The 15,008-nt window shown below is 43.3% G+C and overlaps 1 protein-coding gene across 2 annotated transcripts; it reads right to left on the bottom strand.

Moving 5' to 3' along the window:
* Positions 1-506: 506 nt before the first annotated feature.
* Positions 507-14,741, bottom strand: LOC138853637 (uncharacterized). Of its 2 annotated transcripts, XM_070091623.1 has the most exons (3): positions 14,261-14,741; positions 12,532-13,104; positions 507-2,531 (listed from the first exon to the last, which is right to left on the bottom strand). In XM_070091623.1, exons 1-3 carry the CDS (start codon positions 14,415-14,417, stop codon positions 2,365-2,367), a joined length of 897 nt encoding a protein of 298 aa, XP_069947724.1. In that variant the 5' UTR covers positions 14,418-14,741; the 3' UTR covers positions 507-2,364. The 2 variants fall into 2 exon arrangements, with proteins under 2 accessions (XP_069947724.1, XP_069947723.1); XM_070091622.1 differs by lacking the exon at positions 507-2,531 and having other exon boundaries at positions 8,900-13,104.
* Between the last annotated feature and the right edge of the window lie 267 nt (positions 14,742-15,008).

Raw genomic sequence — 15,008 nt, forward strand, 5'->3', positions numbered from 1 at the left:
ACATAGCATCTACTTGTGTTATATAACATTATGAACCTTCCTCCAGGAAGTCTATCACATGAGGCTTTATCAATTTATCCCATAAAATCCCTCTAAAAAGAAGAAAAGAGAGGGGGGAAAATCATTCACAAATGGCTCAAAAATAACTGTAATAGACAGTTGTGATAGACACAAGTACAGTGTAATGATGTCTTTTATTGATAATGTTTTGCCCACAGTGGACTTCATCAAGTCACAAAGATGCATTTACGTATATCTTTTTTACCGTGTTGGTATACTATAACGTTTATCGCCAACGTCTCTTTGTTTACTTTATATTAATAAAGGACAGTTTCTGTAAAAAATATTGAGAATTACAAATATACAAAGTATCCACAAATGTAACAACCACGGTCAGACAGCCACACCTCACACGCAGTATTGTTGACACTTACAAAGGTAAACATTTAAGTAAACTTTCAGCACCATCAAAAGATCCTACTTTTTACAGTGAAAAAAAAAGCAAGTGGATGTATATACAGTTTATTGGAAGTAATAATTATAATATTAGAGATAAATTAAATTACTAAGATAATCTTATCCACAATGTTTTCCATGTATAATCCTTAAGAAAAACTGCACATTACAGAGTTTTTAAGTTTAATTATTTAATCCTTGACTGCCTAAAATCGTACAACATACGTGTACGAGATGAAAATCTGAGTACATTGTTAAGACAACGAGACAGTTCAGAGCTCCAGTTGCTGAACATTTGGGTAAATCTGGAACAGGACAACTGCTGGGTAAGTAAATCCTCGTTTACTGCAATTAAGAAACACAAGCAAGATCATCCTATGAGTGAGACTTCTTTAAGATGGAAGCCACATTCCCATTAGTTATGTTTCTGATAACATGGCATATTTTGTATTATTTTTTAATGGCTCCTAACTTATAAAAAGCTACTTTTTAAACTTTTAGTCTGCATACTTTTGTTATTAGGAGCATGCCAGGATAGACTTGTATAACTGTATGGCCGCCCGATAGTGACAAACACCTCCCGTCCTCTCACCCCCCACATAAAGGGTTACGGGAGGGGGAACCTCCGAGGTTTACAGAAAGCAAGTTACAGAATAATGTGGAAGTGATATTCGGCTCAAAACTGTAACTAATCATTCTCAACCAATCTAGTATCACAAAAAATCAAGTTACCTGAGTGGCTAATACACCCACACGCTCACGTTTTATGAAACTTTATATTAATATACGAATCAGATGTGTTTGTTGTCACAAAGATCCCTACTTGTGTATCTATTGTTCTCGTGACTCACGAGATCGTAATGACACGATTACAAACAATTCATACTAAGGGCGGTGTTAGAACCCGCGATCAGAGGCTCTCTGATCTCGGGTTCTAACCCCGCCAGTGGTATGGTTTAACTGCTCTCATATTTACCAACCATGCTCCATACAGAGGCTTGCTGGCACATCCTAAGTATTGTAATAGTGACTGTATTATTAAATATACTAATAATTATTATAATTATTATTATAATCATTGAGCGCTAAACCCGTAGGGTTATACAGCGCATGTGGGGGGATGAAAGATATTCAGGCTCAATTCAGGGGACCGGAGCACAGATGCAATTCCCTAGATCAAGAGCCCCTCACCAGCGTCAAGGAACCTTCCTTCATGGGAAATATACTAAGAAGCCTGAATGTCTTCTGTCATTATGAATGATTCGTGTTGTCCAAATTAACTCACACATGCTGCTATTTATAGCAGCCGCCATCACCTATATGTTGATGTGTGATAGTTGCAATTATCTATAAATGTGTATTTCAGGATATTCTTAAAAGCCTGACTGTTTTCTATTACTCAGGTCCTAGTCACGTTTAATTACTACGTTTAACTCTCTTGGGTTATCCTAGGTAACTTACACAAGTGTTGCTATGAAATGTTTATCACTGGGACCCCAGAGGTGGTAGGTCACTCCGCTTGATTTTCTTTGATTATCCTAGGAAACTCGTATATATGTTGCTATGTATGTTAGAATCATGTAGATGTTGTAAATGTTGCAATCGCCTAAACTTTTGTAAGCTTATTCAAATGCATAGCCTGGACAGACTACTACTAACTACCTAATACAGTATACCTTCATAAAGGTGTTAGAAAAACTGAGAAGTGACAGATACACATTCTCACCTCCACCCACCTACGGGAGATGATATACTTTCCGGAATTCTGCGTGTACGGCCATACTGACGGTATGTGTCCTCAGACATCACCGGAGGGAAGACCTTAGTATGCTGCCATATATCAACTTCCAGAAATATTTCCGTGAGCAAGTTTGGGCCTGCTACTGGCATAATCTGTTTTCAGCTCCCCTAAATGTTAACACATTTGCTTGAATTGTACAACACGCACAGGGCAATGAAGATCAGCACAGCAATAGCCCCTAAGATGAGCCAAGCCCAGTAGTGATGCGAGCATAGCGAGTTATCCAAGGTACAGTTAGAGCTTTCTCCGGAGCAGCAAGTACTGCAGGCCAGCCCTGGAAGAAACATGAATACACAAATATCAGTAAAGTAGTCATCACTACAGTAATTTGAGGTTCGAGCACTCAGCTCAAACCCGATGGAAATATGATTCCATTTTTGGGCCACACGAAACGAATGAAAAAGTTTCATTAAAACTGCAGTTCCTCTTCAACTAGCAGTAAATAAGTTCCTGGATGTTAGTCGGCTGCTGATGGTCACATCCTGCAAGGAGTGTTAGTATATCAAAGTGAGAAAGAGAGAAAGAAAGAGAGAGAGAGGGAGAGTGAGAGAGAAAGTGTGTGCGCCGATTACCTGAACTCTCTGATATGCCTGAGTGTCGGAATGGGAGTGGAGAAAGTACTGTAAGTGGATGAAAAAGAAAATTGGATTAATGTGGGACTGTTATGTAGTCGTAGAAAGAAGAAAGGTTTGTCAGTGTATGTGAAGAGCACAATGTATCTGTATAGAGGTAAAGACAGTTGTATATGGGAATGAGACATGACGCTTGAATGTCGCAACGGAGAGGGGGTCCAAGACATTAAACTCCGTGTGGAAAAAGACACTTATGTACAGTTCAGGACATTTATTAAAAGAAACGCTTCGCAACGAGTCCTGGGTCCAGGGTCCAGGGTCCTGGCACGGGTCTTAATCTTGAGATGACCCGTCTTTCGCTCCTGAAGGAGAATTGATTCTTCATTGTTGCAGCATATGCTGCTCAAGCACTGTTCTGGACAGTTCAGCTAGTGTGCCTCATAAGCAACCATGATTTGGTACTGAGGTTACTCCATCTCAGCTGTTTCCTGAGCTGGAGACTGAGCTCTGTCCGCTCTGATAATCTGCAGATTCATGGCATCCACTGTCTCCTCCTCTGTCAGTAGGCATACCCTCAGGAGTGTGCTGACCATCTGAGTGTGATGACCATGCTCTCTTGTTCCGTAGAGGTGATTGTGTTGCAGATAATATCCGTGAATGCCTTAATGAGTGTTAAGAGATCCTCCCTGTTGAGGGCCTGCGTTGTCGGTGGGTTAGAAGCATTGGATATTATCTGGGATGTTGTAATCTGTGGGGTCTGCTGAGGTTTGTATTTCTTCACTGTGCACACCGGGACCTGTTGCTGTATGCCAAGTTGGGTAGCCGGCATCTGCTGGTGAGGTGCAGGCACAGCCTGCACAGTGGCTGTGCCGGGCAAGGAGTACTTGTGTTGCCGTGTTATGGCCAGTGGGGGCTCGTGTAGTGCCGTCTGCTGATTGTTCCTCATGTTTTTGTTTCTTCGTTGCGGTAGTGGGGGAGGATGCTCTTACTCATGACGCCTGGTTGAGTCTTCAAGGGTCGGAAATTCCTAGGCATTGAGTTGGGTTGCCTGATGCGAGTTTTGCAGTATGGCAGTGTAGTGATACTGGTCCTGTGGGGAGCAGCAGGAGGATAATACTGCACCACCTCTAGGGGCCCTTAACAACAACAACAGTTTGGTGTGTGTCATGGGCACTAACACATGGTGTGTGATTCTCTCCTACTTTATCCATTTATCAGCGATGCAGATTACATGGTGAGTTTAAATATGTGGCCTGTAGTTATAACTTTTCTCTTGACATATGCAAGACATCACCATCCCTGTAGAAGCCATTATTAGATGTACTAGTCATTATATTTTGTTGTTGCAGAAGTACTATGAAGATTCTATGTTCAATAAAGCCTAGAGATAAGGCCTGTGTTTCTATCACAACAATTTATTGAACATAGAATCCTGGGCTACCTGGTGGTGATCCTGCGCTAGACTACATCACAACATGGAGCGTTTACTGAAACCTGAGAGGCTAGACTGTGACCCCAGCTTATCAACGGCTGCTCAGGAATGGAAGCACTGGTTTAAGACTTTCGAAAACTTCTTGGGAGCCCTTCCTAAAGAAGATCTAGATAAACTAAGTCTGCTCATCAATTTTGTGTCACCTAAGATATATGAGGCTATTTCTGAGTGTAATACCTACGAAGATGCTATCAAAACCCTCAAGTCTCAGTATATTAAACCTACAAATGAAATCTTTGCACGCTATCGCCTTGCAACTCGCCGCCAGCAGATTGATGAGTCCTTAGAGGAATACTTTCAAGCACTGAAAATTTTAGGTAAGGACTGTCACTTCCAAGCAGTGACAGCTGCTCAGTATTGTGAAGAGTCCATCAGGGATGCTTTTATCAGTGGCCTGGAATCACCAATAATAAGGCAGCGTTTATTGGAGAATAAAACTCTCGACTTAGCCGCTGCCTTTGACCAGGCAAGAGCTCTAGATTCAGCCCAGAAGAATTCTGAAGTATACAGTACCACTCAGCCTTCTCGAGTGGTAAGTGCTGCAATTCCTGACCAAGACTCTTGCAATGAAGTTACTGGGGAACCTGCCTCAGTGACAGCAGCAGCAGGTACGGTGTGTTTCTTTTGTGGTTTTTCAAGACATCCACGTCCAAAGTGTCCTGCTCGTGAAGCAATGTGCCATAAATGCCACAAGAAAGGTCACTTTGCTAAAGTATGTCGTGCTAATGCATCAACAAGAGCTAGTGCCTCCACACATTCCAGTGATCATGCGACTCTAGCAACAGTGACTTCTGCGGCTACTCCAAATTCACTGTCAAAGGCAGTTGTGAAAGTATTCATCAAAGGAACAGAAGTAGATGGTCTTATTGATAGTGGCAGCTCAGAGAGTTTCATCAACCTTGACTTAGTTAAACGGCTCTCCTTGACTCTACATCACTCATCAGGTACCGTTTCCATGGCATCAACATCTCTCTCTATTCAGACCTTAGGGTTTTGTAAGGTAAATCTCAGAGTTAATGGAAAGGATTATCAAGATGTACATTTAGCTATTCTGCCACAACTGTGCTCTGATGTTATCCTTGGTCAGGACTTTCAGAAGCTGCATGGTAGTGTCACCTTAACATATGGAGGTGAACTGCCTCCTCTTGTTGTCTGTGGACTTAGCACTTTAAGGGTAGACCCACCAAAGCTGTTTGCAAATCTTACCGCGGATTGCCATCCTATATCAGCTAAGTCACGCCGCTATTCTTATGAGGATCGGATGTTCATTGAGAAAGAAACTCAGAGGCTGCTGAAGGAGGGTATTATAGAACCGAGTGATTCCCCTTGGCGTGCACAGGTTGTTGTTGTTAAAGATGGTTTTAGGAAACAGAGACTGGCTATCGATTACTCTGAGACAATCAACAAATTTACACTTCTTGATGGGTACCCTCTACCTCGAATTGACGATACAGTGAACAAAATTGCTCAGTACTACGTGTTTAGCACAATTGATCTGCAGAGTGCCTATCATCAAGTCCCTATAAGGAATGAAGATAAACCATACACAGCGTTTCAGGCTAGTGATGGCCTGTATCAGTTTACCAGAGTCCCTTTTGGAGTCACCAATGGGGTAGCCTGCTTCCAACGAATTATGGATTCACTCATTCAGGAAGAGCAACTCATGGGAACCTACGCGTATTTAGATAATGTTACCATTTGTGGCAAGACCCAGGAGGAACATGATGCAAACCTTGATAAGTTTTTGGAAGCCGCCAAGAAGAAAAATATCAGTTACAATGAGGAAAAGTGCACTTTTTCAACTAAAAGGCTTAGCATCCTTGGTTATGTAGTGGAAGGAGGTTCAATATTCCCAGACCCTGAACGACTACGACCTCTACGGGAACTTCCAATGCCTCAAGACAAAAAGTCACTCCGAAGAACTCTTGGTCTCTTTGCTTATTACTCACAATGGATCTACAACTATTCAAGTAAAGTCCGCCCATTGAGTGCTACCACATTTCCTGTGACAAAGGAAGCAGAAGCCGCTTTCCATACTCTCAAACAGGACATTGAAAACTCAGTAGTTCAAGCCATTGATGAGTCCCTACCATTCGAAGTGGAAACGGATGCATCTGACATTGCCATTGCTGCAGTCTTATCTCAGGCAGGACGACCAGTAGCCTTCTTTTCGAGAACTTTTCAAGGATCAGAGAAATGTTATGCTGCTGTAGAAAAGGAAGCCCAGGCCATCATAGAAGCAGTTCGCCACTGGAGGCATTATTTAACTGGTAGACATTTCACCATAAGGACTGACCAACGGTCCGTGATGTATATGTTCGACAAGAGGCACAAAAGTAGGATAAAGAATGACAAGATATTACGCTGGAGGATGGAACTATCGTGTTATGACTTTGATATTCTGTACCGACCGGGTCAAGAGAACATCTCACCTGATGCATTCTCTAGGTCCCACTGTGGAGCAGCATGTCATGATTTGCAATCACTCTCAGCTCTCCACAAGGCTTTGTGTCACCCAGGAGTTACACGCCTGTACCATTTTGTCAAATCAAAGAACATGCCCTACTCAGTGGAAGATGTGCGACAAGTGATCAGAGCATGCAGAGTATGTGCAGAGTGCAAGCCAAACTTTCATCAGCCAGAGAAGACTCATCTCATAAAATCCACCCAGCCTTTCGAAAGATTGAATATAGATTTCAAAGGACCTCTACCAAGCACAAATCAGAATAGGTATTTCCTTAACATAGTAGATGAATATTCAAGGTTTCCCTTTGTATTCCCCTGTGCAAATATGGCTGCTTCAACTGTTATTAGTTGTCTTTCACAGTTGTTCTCTATTTTTGGTATGCCAGCTTATATCCATTCAGACAGGGGATCCTCGTTCATGAGTAACGAACTTCAGGAGTTTTTGGCTAGCAAAGGTATTGCCTGCAGCAGAACAACAAGCTACAACCCTCAAGGCAATGGTCAAGTGGAGCGGTTCAATGGTACTATATGGAAGGCAGTTACAATGACATTAAAGTCGCGCAATCTACCTGTTCAACACTGGCAAACTGTCCTACCTGATGCTCTTCACTCTATTAGATCACTGCTGTGCACAGCTACTAATGCAACCCCTCATGAAAGACTCCTCAACTATTCATGTCGTTCCTCTACGGGAGCCTCCGTGCCCACTTGGTTATGTCATCCTGGACCCGTTCTCCTGAAGAGTCACCGTAGGATGAACAAGACGGATCCTTTAGTGGAAGAGGTAGAGCTCCTGCAAGCTAATCCACATTACGCCCACATTCGCTACCAAAATGGTGAAGAGACTACAGTATCTACAAGACATTTAGCCCCAGTTGAAATCCCTATTACTGTGGAATCTCAAGATACACCAATAGATGTGAAAGATGCTTCGTTTTCTCCTGGAAAGCCCCTTGAGACTACCCCTATGGAAATAGAGGATTCTGCTCCAGCAGTTAATCAAACCCCGCTGGAAAATATCGAACCTGGTGAAGAGGCTCAAGGGCTACGAAGGTCGGGACGTGTACGTCGCCCACCTAACAGTTTGGGAGATTACTGTCTCTGATATTTTAGAAGGGGGAGATTGTAGTGATACTGGTCCTGTGGGGAGCAGCAGGAGGATAATACTGCACCACCTCTAGGGGCCCTTAACAACAACAACAGTTTGGTGTGTGTCATGGGCACTAACACATGGTGTGTGATTCTCTCCTACTTTATCCATTTATCAGCGATGCAGATTACATGGTGAGTTTAAATATGTGGCCTGTAGTTATAACTTTTCTCTTGACATATGCAAGACATCACCATCCCTGTAGAAGCCATTATTAGATGTACTAGTCATTATATTTTGTTGTTGCAGAAGTACTATGAAGATTCTATGTTCAATAAAGCCTAGAGATAAGGCCTGTGTTTCTATCACAACAGGCAGGATTCTCTGCACCCATCATCTGCTGAGGGTGATGCTCTGCCGTAGCCTGCTATTTCGTTGTTGGCGTCTTCCAGGCCTCACGAATTCTAGCGAGCCTCTCTAGGCAACGAGGGTTCCAGGCATGGTGTTTCTGCCTGAAATTCGGGCATCGTGGAGTGGGTGGCGATGCATTCTTCAGCTTAGTGATGCATTCCTCGGTAGAGTGGGGCTGGCTGCAGACACAGCAGATTACTCGGTTCGGACAGAGTGCATCCAGGTGTCCGTAATGCTGGCGCTTGAAACAGCGAACTGGTTCTGCCGTGAAGGTCCTGACATCGTATCTGCCCCAAAAACCGAGGTCCAGCTGGGATGGCAGCGGTCCTACATGATGAATGAGGACCTGCAGGGTTGGTGCGTTGCCTGCTGACTTTGCCTTGAGACGCTGAGCTGACACGACTCTGGGGTGAGCTGCTTCTGCCTCGATGTGCATCATCAGCGGGTACCGCATCACTACACCCTTGGTGATCTTCTGCCGAGAATCCAGTTCCTCCAGAGTAAAGGAGCGGTCTGTCTCCATGACTCTCTTCAAGGTGGTATGCATTTCCCTGTTGATAGGAGTCAGTATTGGTTCTCCTCTCAGGTTGAACCATATCTTGAACCTCAGTTTGAGCTGTGTTTCTAGGTGTGCAACCACGCCATAGTGGGTTTTGTATTCCCCATAAGCCTTTACCTTGAATCTGGAAGGTAATTTGAGCTGGTTTACCTGCTCCTTGGAGGGACGGCGTGTCTTACTGTTATTCACATTGATCCATCCTTCCCTATTCGCTGGCTGCATGGTTAGGCTTGCCAGATCTGGAGACTCTTCCCCTGATGACACAGAGTGGTCTCGCAACTTCTTCGCTAGGATTGCGCCCCACATTTCTAAATCCGAGTCGTCTATTTCTAAATCCGAGTCCTCCGCCGTGTCCCTGGAACATCGTGACCTCTTCCTTTCGGCAGAAGCCATGTGTCTGTCCATATACGTCTGACTTCTGTGTGTGGCAGGAGTCAGGTGAAGTGTCGTGTGGGTAGAGATGGTAGTGGTAGTAGTAGTGGAACTAAGGAGGTGAGACGGATGGCTAGAGAGGGACCTGTTGACACCATGTAACAGCAGTTTCCAGAATGGGCAATATCCTGTTGATTAGCAATTTTGAGATACTGTAACTACCGGACTTTTGCTTTATATTGTTACTGACAGAAATTAGTGCAGCTTCTATGCATTTTCTCTGTCTTAAGTCGTCTTCTTTAATCACTAGTTTAGCTTCATTGAATTTCATGAGGTGTCCAACATCGTCCGTATGTTGAACACGCGCGTTTTTGCAGTCATCATTTCTGCGAGCATTTTTGTGTTCGGTGATCCTAATGTCCAGAGATCTGGCTGTTTCCCTTACATATACTTTGTCACACACCCCATATGGTGTAGTGTAAATTCCTGCATTTGTGCCAGAATCATGCTTGGGTTTTTGTATCAGGTTCCTAATAGTAATTGAAGAGCTGGTAGATATTTTAGCCAGTTTTCTGTCAAACTTTTTTGAAACATTAGTGGCAACGTTGCTGACCGGTAAAACGATGTAACTTGGAGGCTTTTCTTCAACTTGATTGGTGTTGGTCTTGTTGAGGATACGTGTCGCACGTTTCCTGCAGTCACGTATGAAGTGTGGGGGAAAGTGCAGTGAACTAAAAGAGTTGGTGATGTATGTGCATTCTTCTTCGAGGAACTGCAGACTGGAAATTCTGTAGGCTCTCAGAAAGAAGCCAATAACTACCCTTCTTTTAATTCTGGTGTTATGGTGAGAGAAGAAATGTAGAAGATCGTTCTTGTAGGTAGGTTTCCGGTAGACTTTAAAAGAAAGTCTGTTTTCATCAGTGCGTAGGAGAACGTCGAGAAAAGGTAACTGGTTGTCCGTCTCCTCCTCTAGTGTAAATTTAATAGTAGGTTCCAGAGTGTTGATGGTGTTGAGGATGCCACGTACGTCTAGATTTTTGGGTACAATGACCAAAATATCATCAACGTACCGCATCCATGTAACTGAACTAGGGATGTTACTGAGGATCCGTCTGGATTCCAGGTCCTCCATATATAAATTGGCAAGTACTGCACTAAGGGAGGATCCCATGGCTAGAACGAAGAGTTGTTTGTACTTCTTGTCCTCAAATCTAAAACACTTATAACTAACACAAAGTTCAACAAGGCTCACAAATTCTTGGCAGGGTACAGGTAACTCTGTATCATCGTTAATCACCCTGCGAAGAAGATCAATGGCTTGATCAACTGGGACATTGGTGAATAAGGCAGTCACGTCAAAACTTGCAAGGTTATCACTCATGTCGAGATCCCTGATACGGTTAAGGAGATCACCCGAATGCTTCAGGTGAGCCTGACTGATTGTACCCAGGAGCTTAGACAAATATTTCTCCAAAACTCCTGCCAGGCTGTGTGGGGCGCTGCCGATTCCAGATGTAATGGGTCTCATAGGCACATTTGATTTGTGGGTCTTCGGTAAACCATAAAGCCTTGCTGACTTGGGGTTGGTAGGGACGAGGCACAAGAGCTTTTTGCCTTCTGATTTCCTGAGTATGCTGCGGGTCTTACTGAGAAAGGAATCTCTTTCTTTCTTCCATGTATGCTCGTGGATGGAAACGTATGTGTTGGGTAGTTCAATAAATCTTGCATCTTACTAACATAGTCTGTACTGTTGAGGATGACCACTCCTCCTCCTTTGTCAACTGTTGTGATGAGAATATCATTATTAGCAGCCATGTTTTTGAATGCCTGGATGTAGCGGCGTGGAATGACTGGACGACTTGGTTCAGAAACCTCAGTTGCAATAAGTCCTTGTATAAAACCTTTGTTAAATTCAGAGTCACCGAAGTCGTGGTTTTTGATCACTGTATCTAGCTTGCATTTAGGCTTCCGTACGCCAGTAGCAAACTTGAGACCTAAACTGAGTGCTTCGGACTCTGTATCACTGAGAACATAAGAAGAAAGGTTATTGATGATGTCAGCTCTGCCAATGTCTTTCCATTTGCTGTGTTGACAGAAAGAGGAAAGTTTTCTTGAGAGCCGTAGTTTCTGCTGTAGGTTGGCGGTGGTAACTTTGCTTAGGATGTGTTCGACGGTGCGTCTGTCAGAAACGGGAAGGGAAGTGAGAACTAGGTGAGCACTATGGAAATACTCTCGTAGGTAGTGGTAAGTAGCAGGAGAGAAGGGATGTTTAGAATCCGTGGAGTGGATCTAGGTGCGACCATTTCTTCGATGCAGTCTTGCAGAAAGGAAGAACGGTTCTTGAAGCTGTGTGCCTTCAGGAGGAGAGAAAGGTAGTCTCTGTATAAAAAGTCCATCACTAGTACTGTGTCTTGACAATGAGGAAATGGTATGGTGATACCGACAAGATGTGGAAAAAGACACTTATGTACAGTTCAGGACATTTATTAAAGGAAACGTTTCGCCACGAGTGGCTTCTTCAGTCCTAATACAGAGAAAACTAAGAAAACGCATATGTATAGTGGCATGAGTCAGGTGAAGTGTCGTGTGGGTAGAGGTGCTAGTGGTAGTAGTAGTGGAACTAAGGAAGTGAGACGGATGGCTAGAGAGGGACCTGTTGGCATCATGTAACAGCAGTTTCCAGAATGGGTAATATCCTGTTGATTAGCAATTTTGAGATACTGTAACTACCGAGCTTTTGCTTTATATTGTTACTGACAGCAATTAGTGCAGCTTCTATGCATTTTCTCCGTCTTAAGTCGTCTTCTTTAATCACTAGTTTAGCTCCACTGAATTTCATGAGGTGTCCAACATCGTCCGTATGTTGAACACACGCGTTTTTGTGGTCATCATTTCTGCAAGAATTTTTGTGTTCGGTGATCCTAATGTCCAGAGATCTGGCTGTTTCCCTTACATATACTTTGTCACACACCCCCACATGGTATAGTGTAAATTCCTGCATTTGTGCCAGAATAATGCTTGGGTTTTTGTATCAGGTTCCTAATAGTAGTTGAAGAGCTGGTAGATATTTTAGCCAGTTTTCTGTCAAACATTTTTGAAACATTAGGAACCTGATACAAAAACCCAAGCATGATTCTGGCACAAATGCAGGAATTTACACTATACCATGTGGGGGTGTGACAAAGTATATGATTGCGTGATGATTGCTGAGAAGCAGGATTTTGGAGACCACAGAAGGCTTAGGTGAGCGTTAGATTGGAGTGACCTGATACGAGTATTCTAGGAAATCTGATGATAAATGTTTGTATTTACCTGTAGCTGGACACGTATCGAGGACCAGGTAACTTCGGGGGGTAACCTCAATCCACCAGTACAGTAGAGTTGTGTGAGGCTTAGGCGGATCCACAACCAGGCTCCAGAAGACCCCTTTATGGGAACACGATACTCTCAAACCAGCTGGTTCCAGTGTCAGAATCAGAGTGGTCATGCTGAACCTGTTGAGCTGCAGAACGATAGGAAACCTACGAATGGATTGACTGATGCCATCTGTCCCAGACATGTAGAAGTAGGTGTTGTTGTAGTTGGAAGAGACAAAGAGGAGCCTGAAGGAGTCATTAGAGTGGCTAACGATGTCTCTAGAGGATTCGTCGACGAATTTGTTAGAATCGTTCCGGATTTCCATGGTCTCTTTACTGAATCGATGACGCGCGCCACTCATGAACGTACCTTCAGGGGATCTCCAAGATTCGCTGAAGGAGAGATGAAGGGTGAAGTTAGCCAGAGATTTATCGGGTTGGAGGCGGAGAGCGAGACTACTGGAGGTAGTGACAGGGAACTTAGGAGTTCGGCATGCTTCCATCCAAGATCCCACCCACATCTCACAATCTGCAAGAAATAGTGTAGTCTCACAACACAGTGCTATTGCCTTATCACAACAGTGATGTTACTTTAACACAGCAGCGTTGTTATCTTATCACAGCGTAGCATCGCAACCTTATCACAATGGTGCTACAGCTAGTCAGCTTGAACAAACAAAGTCTTGAGAATACTGTTATTATTTTGTGTTAGGAGAGCTGTGGGATCAATAAGCTCACTACACATGTTACAAGATAAACTACCTTCATCCAACTTCTTCCACCTGCGCCCTGCAGAGGATTCATCAACCTGATCCACCTATGGATTTGTTATAATCACTTCTGGTTAGGTTCTCATTTTTATCGGCAAAAGTTCGACATATATAAGGATTCTTCGATTAGTGATTTCCTCATAAACTTATTTCTGGAATCCCGTCAAGTTAGACAATTCACCATTATTCTCCCCAACATCATAATTTGGCTTCATTACGACAATAATATTCTGATTATTACACTACCTTGTATATGGAAGTGAAACAAATCAAGGCTAGATCCATTATGATACTGTAATGTAACTTACAGTTTGCATAAAAGAAGAGAAACTTGCTTTCTTTCTTAAATCTGACTTTATTGATTTATTTTATGTAAAGTATTATCCCCACATGGGTTATTCTGCGCATGATTTAGAGGAGGCTCGATCCTCCGTTCTCTAAGCAAGAAACACACTACAGATTTTTACACAATGAGTATTCTTAAAATCGTAACTAATAAAAGACTAAGACCGTTCATATCCTAAAAACTGACTGACCAATGTAATTTTGTTCCTTTTTTTTTGTATGTTTTGTCATCTTAATAAGTCGTATTAGGGCTATTTAATAGGCTTCTTTCTCATCGTACATAAACTTTTTATCCAGTTAGAAACTAAATTGGTTGTTATATGCTAACTTTGATAAGCTGAGCTTATTAAGTCTCTGTCACGTAATTAATATCTTGGTTCTTTAACGTTGAAGAGCCATAATGATATATGTTACCTAACAATCAGAGGTATTATTTTATGCATATATATTAATTGTGTCGCATGCACTGACGAAACTAATCTTTATTAACATAAATTCACTGTATGTAAATGCATAACACCCTCTGAGTACTTTGTATGTCATTATCATGTCACCCCTGGGCGCCCTCACCTGTGGTCCTGTGGTCACTGCTGCAGTCAACGATGGGAGTTACCAGTGGCAGACTGACCAGCAGGACCAGTGCCGACACTGTTCTTCCTTTCCTTGGAGTGGAGCGCCACCGGTGACCCGGTGGGGCAGAGAGGAAGTGCTGCTGACCTGAGGTCATTTTGAGAACTGTGGCCCCTTGTGACCTAGTGTGACTTCTGATGTTCTAGATATCACCTCTTCTGACAGCTGATGACCTCCTCTGACAGCTGGTGACCTCTTCTGACAGCTACTGCGACATCTGTTAACATCTAGTGACTTCTCTTTGCACTTTGTGACCTTTAATGTAACCTGGTGAAACCCTCTGAGACCTGGTGACCTCTGTTAACAATTGGTATGATTTCTGATGAGCTCTACTGGCACTTAGTGACGTCCTAGGACCCTAGGTAAACTCTCTTGTTGTGATGGCTGCCTGACTCTGAGCTGGAGTACGGGGGTGTGTGGATGAGGCTGAACTCAACCTTCCCCCACTCTCCCCAACTCTCCCCCCACTCTCCCCAACTCTCCCCACTTTTCAATCTTATCTCCACCTTCCTGCCTGTGAAAACAAACACTACCAGGATGTTATTGTCCTCCACACTGCCTCTCCTCATTCCGTTAACAACAGCATCCCACTCATGTCAGCATCCCACTCATGTCAGCATCCCACTCATGTTAGCATCCCTATCACGTCAGCACCCCACTAGCGTCAGTATTCTATTTACTTCAGCAT

The sequence above is a fragment of the Cherax quadricarinatus genome, chromosome 36, assembly GCF_038502225.1.
Source record: "Cherax quadricarinatus isolate ZL_2023a chromosome 36, ASM3850222v1, whole genome shotgun sequence".
In the NCBI taxonomy this organism is placed as follows: domain Eukaryota; kingdom Metazoa; phylum Arthropoda; class Malacostraca; order Decapoda; family Parastacidae; genus Cherax; species Cherax quadricarinatus.

Excerpts from the sequence above, each read along its gene's own strand:
- LOC138853637 (XM_070091622.1), bottom strand. The coding sequence starts at position 10,747 with ATGAGACCCATTACATCTGGAATCGGCAGCGCCCCACACAGCCTGGCA.